The 6,578-nt window shown below is 51.0% G+C and overlaps 1 protein-coding gene across 1 annotated transcript; it reads left to right on the plus strand.

Moving 5' to 3' along the window:
* Nucleotides 1-360: 360 nt before the first annotated feature.
* On the plus strand, nucleotides 361-4,098 carry LOC121589890 (DNA repair endonuclease XPF). The gene is made up of 6 exons (XM_041909121.1): nucleotides 361-686; nucleotides 764-1,525; nucleotides 1,597-1,751; nucleotides 1,818-2,890; nucleotides 2,982-3,203; nucleotides 3,292-4,098. Exons 1-6 carry the CDS (start codon nucleotides 466-468, stop codon nucleotides 3,997-3,999), a joined length of 3,141 nt encoding a protein of 1,046 aa, XP_041765055.1. The 5' UTR covers nucleotides 361-465; the 3' UTR covers nucleotides 4,000-4,098.
* Nucleotides 4,099-6,578: the final 2,480 nt, after the last annotated feature.

The raw sequence follows: 6,578 nt of genomic DNA on the forward strand, positions 1-6,578 counted from the left end.
TAATTATTTGAGCATATTGTACTAATTCGACTTGCATCGAATGTCAAATGCAATATAAATTTCCTCTTGGTCGAATTTTAAAAACAATTATAAAAGGTACAAAAGTGTAATCTTCAGTTGAAATCAGATTAAATAACTAATTTACTGACTAAAACCAACCAATTCAAGCAAAATTATACGAAAATTGGCTATAAATTGACTGAAAATCTCAAAATTCGACGCTAATATTTGAGATACGCTGTTGCCTCCAGTCCGCATTAATAGCGTATATCGGAGAATACCTGTAGTTGTGTGGTGGGATTTAACGAAAGAAATGAACCGTGCCTGTTAAACGCAAATTGTTTACAAACCCGTATTTGGACGTGCGACGAAAGCCGGCTGTTTGGTCGTGCATCGGCAGCATCCGCTCGGATGCGGAATTTGCGTGCAGTTTGCAGTTGTTGCAAGTGAGTAGGAACCGGAAGGATGAGCTTCGAAAATGACGATCTCGATATGGAGCTCGCCTGCTCGGCGGAGCAGGCCGAACAGGAAGCGAAGGCAGCGGAGGAAGCGAAGGACGATAAAACGCTAACCCAGCTGGTGGATGCAGAGGAATTCCTTGCCACCGAAGGTGTACCGCTGCTCGAGTATGAGAAGCAAATGTTTTTAGATCTACTACACACCGATGCGCTGGTCGTCTGTGCGAAGTAAGTAAAAGCGTATACACCGCCTATTCCCACTGTTCTGAACGGTTCGGTTCCATCCGTCTGCCTTCCTTTTCCAGGGGCATCACGTACGAACGGGCGATGCTGAATCTGCTGAAAATATTCTGCGACACTTCGACGCTTGTGCTCGTGGTCAACTGTTCCGAGGCCGAGGAGCAGTACTATCGCACGAATCTCGACCACTCGGAGCACATTCACGAGTCGGCCAAGACGGCTGCGGAGCGGGAGCGGGCCTACCTGCAGGGCGGCATACAGTTCATCAGCACGCGCATACTGGTGGTCGATTTGCTGAAGAGCCGCATCCCGATCGAACTGATCACCGGGATGTTTGTGGTGCGGGCGCATGAAATCGTGGAATCGTGCCAGGAGGCGTTCGCTCTGCGGCTCTACCGGCAGCGCAACAAGGTCGGCTTCATCAAGGCGTTCTCGCGCAACGTGGAAGCGTTCACGTACGGGTACGGCCATGTGGAGAAGGTGATGCGCAATCTGTTCGTGAAGGAGCTGTTCATTTGGCCCCGGTTCCACATGACCATCCAGCGGTCGCTGAAACCGTACGAGCCGGGCGTGGTCGAGATACAGATACCGATGACGCAGAACATGATACTGCTGCAAACGAACCTGCTCGATCTGATGAACTATCTGGTGAAAAGCATCAAAACGCTGAACCGGTTCGTCGAGCTGCAGGAGGTAACGGTGGAGAACTGTGTGACGAAAAAGTTTCACAAAATACTGCAAGCCCAGCTCGACACGATCTGGCACCAGCTCAGCTCGCAAACGAAGCTGATCGTGGCCGATCTGAAAGTGCTGCGCAGCTTGATGATGTAAGAAACGGGAACGGTGTGTGATGGTTTTGGGAGTGATGCACCAGAATTGACCATCCTCATCCTTTCAGATCCTGTCTGTATGGTGATTCCGTCTCGTTTTACGCGCTGCTGAAACGCTATCGAACGACCGAGTACGCGCTACACAATTCCGGCTGGACCATACTGGATGCGGCGGAGAAAGTGTTTACGATTGCAAAGGAGCGTGTGTTTAATCGAGAAAATGGTATGCACATACACCAAATGGGACAAATATGGGGTGAAAATAACGATTTCCTTTCAATATCAACAGAATTTGAACCCGAGCTTTCCCCAAAATGGAAAGCCCTCTCGGACGTGCTGCGGGTGGACATACCGACCGACATAAAGGAAAAGGCGCGCAAAATTCGGAAACAGGAGGAACGGAACAAGTACATGCAGCAGCAGGTGAAAATACTTATCCTATGCCAAGATTCGCGTGCCTGCTATCAGCTGAACCAGTTTCTGACGCAAGGCCCCGAGCGCTACCTGTTCTATCAGGCGATCAAGAACGACATATCGATCGCGAAGCTGTCGGATGAGTTTAAACACATCACTAGCGAGACAGATCTGGCCGCGTACAGGATACAGGAGTTTGAACCGGTCGCTCGACCAAAGCCCCAAACCACACCGGCCGTTCCGGGGGCGAAAGGTGAAGCGACCGGCAGCGCAAGTAAAGGTGCCCCGGGGAAGGGTGGATTTTTACGTGAACGTATCGCGAACAAGCGCCGTGAGCTGGCCGAAGAACAGGAGGCCCGCAAGCGCAAAGAAATGGAAGAACAGGAAGCGAAAGAACGCGGAGAGGGTGTCGATGAGAGCGGTGGGGCGAAACAATCGGACATGGAAACTGAGCTAGCCGCGGTGCGGACGGACGAGCAGGACCATCAGCAATACTTCCGCGATGCGTACGTACTGACCATGTCGCAGCGTACGGTCGCTGCGCCGGTGGATGATGCGGACGAGCAGTCATCCCAGTTCGACGTTAGCATGCTGGAGAGCGGTGTGTTTGAATCGTTCGTAGAGATGGAACAGATGGACATTACGAGCGTGGTGAAGGAATCGAACCGTCCGCTGGTGTTTATACAGACGTTTAAGAGTGAAACGAGCGGGCTTGGCTCGTTGGATCGCACGCTGGAACAGATACGGCCCCGGTATATCGTGATGTATCACACGAACGTTACCGCCATACGGCAGATTGAGGTGTATGAAGCGCGGCAGCAGCGGCAGGAAATGGCTCGGGTGCGTGTGTACGCCATCATTCACTCGAAAACGGTGGAGGAGCAATCGTATCTGACGTCGTTGCGGCGGGAGAAGCAAGCGTTCGAGCTGCTGATCGAAACTAAGCGGGTAAGGAAAGCTATTACTATCACTGGTGAATGAATTCTGTAAAGAAATTGTGCATTCTCTCTCTCCCACACACACAAACACACACCTTCAGACCATGGTTGTGCCGGAGTATCAGGACGGCAAGTCGGAGGACACGATCATGATGCTGCAGAAGAAGCAGGAAATTTCGAGCCGGCAGGCTGGCGGACAGGAGGCAAAGGACCCGGCCGAAATTGTAACACCGCGCGTGATTGTCGATATGCGCGAGTTCCGTTCCGATCTGCCCTGCCTCATCCACCGACGCGGGATTGACGTAGTGCCGCTGACGATCACGGTAAGAGTCGCAGCAATCGGTTCTGCCGGTTCTACCGGTAAGTCATTAATCCACGTTTTTGTTTGTCCTTTCGGTTTTGCTCGCTAAGATTGGGGATTACATTATCACGCCGGAGATCTGTGTGGAGCGGAAATCGATCTCCGACCTGATTGGCTCGCTGAACTCGGGCCGTCTGTACAACCAGTGCGTGCAGATGACTCGCTACTACGCCAAGCCGATCCTGCTGATCGAGTTCGATCAGAACAAACCGTTCCACTTTCAGCGCTACTTTATGGTATCGAGCGCTGGTAGCTCGTCGTCGACCACCTCATCGTCGTCCGGTGGCTCCACCAACGAGGACATTATGGCAAAGCTGCAACTGCTCACGATACACTTTCCAAAGCTGCGGCTGGTTTGGTCGCCGAGCCCGTACTCGACCGCGCAACTGTTCGAGGAGCTGAAGCAGGGCAAAGCCGAACCCGATCCGGATGTGGCCGTCAAGATCGGTTCGGACGAGGCGGGCAACGAGGAGTCCGACACGCTGGCGGAAGCTGGGCTGGCTAATGTGGAGGTGCAAGAGTTTTTGCTAAAGCTGCCCGGCATTACGACACGCAACGTCGGTCGGGTAATGCGCCAGTGCAGGAGTTTGCGCGAGCTGACGCAGAAGACGGAGGCCCAGCTGGAGGAGCTGCTGGGCGGGCCGGCGGTGGCCAAGCAGCTGTGGGATATACTGCACGTGGTGCACAAACCGGCACAGCCGGACCCGAGCGACAAGCCGTACGGGGGGAAGTTTAAGCGGGGCGGGAAACGGTTCTGAGCGTACGTTTTTTTTTCGTGTTTTTCATTTTTGGAGCAAAATGTTGCGTTCGTATTTTGTAGTTAAATTATTTTCGTTGAGCTAGTAAAACACTTTCGATCGAGAAACGTTTTCTTTGGTAGGTTTGTGGTAGTAACGTCCGAAATCGGTCAGATTTGTAAGTTTAAAGACCAGAAACCCTCAGATTGCAGTTACACGAGGCAAAGACTAAACTGAAGAAGTTGATCCGGCTGTTAGAGGCCACCATGAATGGGGTGCAGTGCAAGGTGAGAGTATCGAACTTGACGTCGGAATCGTTCGAATCTCACAGGGGTCTGAGGCAAGGTGACGGACTCTCCTGTCTGGTCTCCAACATCGCCCAGGAAGGTATCATTCGAAGCGCGGTGCTAGACAAAGACATCCGTGGCACGATCCTCTACCGGTCTCTCCAATATCTTGGCTTCGCGGATGGCATCGACATCATCGGCAGGACAACCGTGAAGGTGTGTGAGGCGTACACCCGACACAAATGCGAAGCAGCAAGAATTGGATTGAGAATCAATGCGACGAAGACGAAGTACGAGCTTGCCCGAGACTTAGACCATCTGGGAAGCGTGTGTATTAGTTTATAGCGACTATCTCGAGGTAGTAAAGAAGTTTTGTTATCTCGGGACGGTCGTTACTTCGGACAACGACATCAGCAGCGCAATCCGGAGACGCATTGTGCAGGGGAATAGTGCATACTAAGGGCTTCACCGACTGCTGAGCTCCAGAAGACTTCGAGCCCGCACGAAATGTGAGATATATCGCACATTGATTCGCCCGGCAGTCCTCTACGGACACGAGTCCTGGACCATCGGAGCGGAGGATGCAAACGCTCTGGGCGTGTTTGAGCGACGCATCTTCCGGACCATCTTTGGCGAAGGCTGGCAGGATACGATGGTTAGGGCATGTCATAAGGATGCCGGTGAAGTGAGACCTGTCTGAGATCGGGGTCTGGATGGGAGGCTGCAGCCAGGGACCGAGCATCCTGGAGAATTATTGTTAACCGGGCCATGTGGCATCGACGAGCTCTTTCGTGAGCAGGCCAACAAGCGAGAGAAAGAGAGAGATAGAGAGAGCGAGAGAGAGAGAGAGAGAGAAAGAGAGAGAGAGAGAGAGAGAGAGAGAGAGAGAGAACGAGACCCAACTGATGGTGTCTACACCAGCGGATCTATTAACACATTCAGAAGTGTCGTAAAAACACACCTTCAGCTCCATCACATTTCACCTATTTCGGGTCAAAGGTCGCACAATGATGATGGCTGGCAACCGTTCATTCTATAACCGGAGGAAGCAGATCAACTTAAAGAACCTGTCGCAGCACTCACATACGCCTCTGAGACATGTACACTACTCTCTAAGCCGCCTTCAGATGCAAGATGTTCAGAATAATGTTTGACCCCGTATGTGGGGAAGGATAATCGAGGAGCCGTTACAACGATTATACGAATTATACTACAAATTACAACGTTACAACGAATTATAAGAGCTATACAGCGATCCTATACTATCGTGCAGGGTATCAAACTCGTTAGGCTCCCCGTGTGTACGGTACCGGACGACCCAATGCGTAAAGTATTTTTCAGCCGCCCACAAGGACATGGCGATGACGTGGAGGACATAAGATAATCGGTGGATTTTGCATCTGTGGATTATCCTTGCATTTAACATCTTGATAAAAATAAGCCTTTGTGGGCTTATTTTAAGTAAGACCCATGTCCCAAAGACTTATGTGAGTACTTGACAAACATGTGTACTGGTACAGTACGTTTCTCACCGTACGTTTTCTCAGACTTCCACCGAAGTCACTAACAAAATACAGGAAGACAGTAAGCAAAACAGGAGCCAAAATTGCACTCTACAACAACCCCAGCCCAACGACGGTTAAGAGTAACACCATCTAATGAAAAATGTCCGCCAGGGGTGTTTCTTAGACTTATCGATGCTACCGGGCATATTTTCATCGTCCTCCAGCCAGCATCGGAGAAGAAGGCACAACGGCAAAAAAGGAGAAAAAAATAGACTATACTAGCAGGAAATAGGAAAATTGAACCAAATTGTATTCCCCTCGGTAAGCCGGAAATCAGAAGCCGGCAATGCTGGAGGAGGAGGAGAGGTGGTTCGTTCATGCATCGCTGGGACGGTGGTATATTGGGTGACGTAGACGTCCTCGTCGTGAAATTCGCCTCCCTCGTTTTCTGTCCCGTCTGCACGCTGAAATTCATCCCAGCCCACATGTACGGTGAAGCACATTCGGGGAAAGGGAATGAAAATGAGGATCCAGTGCCGAGAGCCATTGCACGATGATACGATGCTCAGATTAATTTTCACACCAGGGCGCACTACGGTAGCATCTTTTCATATAGAAGGGGAATACAGGAAAAAAAAAAATATATAGCCCTGAGACCGTTGGCACAACTCCGTACACACGGAGGTATGGCCCACTTGCGTCTGGGGACTGGAGCGGTTGAATTTGTTTATCTAAAAACAATTCACATATGATTATCGAAAGCGGGGAGCTCCCGCTAGCAATGGAGACTTCCGTTTTATTTGGCCCC

This window comes from Anopheles merus, chromosome 2R (genome assembly GCF_017562075.2).
Source record: "Anopheles merus strain MAF chromosome 2R, AmerM5.1, whole genome shotgun sequence".
Lineage (NCBI taxonomy): Eukaryota > Metazoa > Arthropoda > Insecta > Diptera > Culicidae > Anopheles > Anopheles merus.

What these genes read in the sequence shown, in the direction of transcription:
- LOC121589890 (XM_041909121.1), top strand. Translation starts at nt 466, where the DNA reads ATGAGCTTCGAAAATGACGATCTCGATATGGAGCTCGCCTGCTCGGCG. An exon ending in GCGCTGGTCGTCTGTGCGAA is followed by an intron (nt 687 to 763) that starts GTAAGTAAAAGC and finishes TTCCTTTTCCAG; the next exon opens with GGGCATCACGTACGAACGGG. An exon ending in TAGTGCCGCTGACGATCACG is followed by an intron (nt 3,204 to 3,291) that starts GTAAGAGTCGCA and finishes TTGCTCGCTAAG; the next exon opens with ATTGGGGATTACATTATCAC.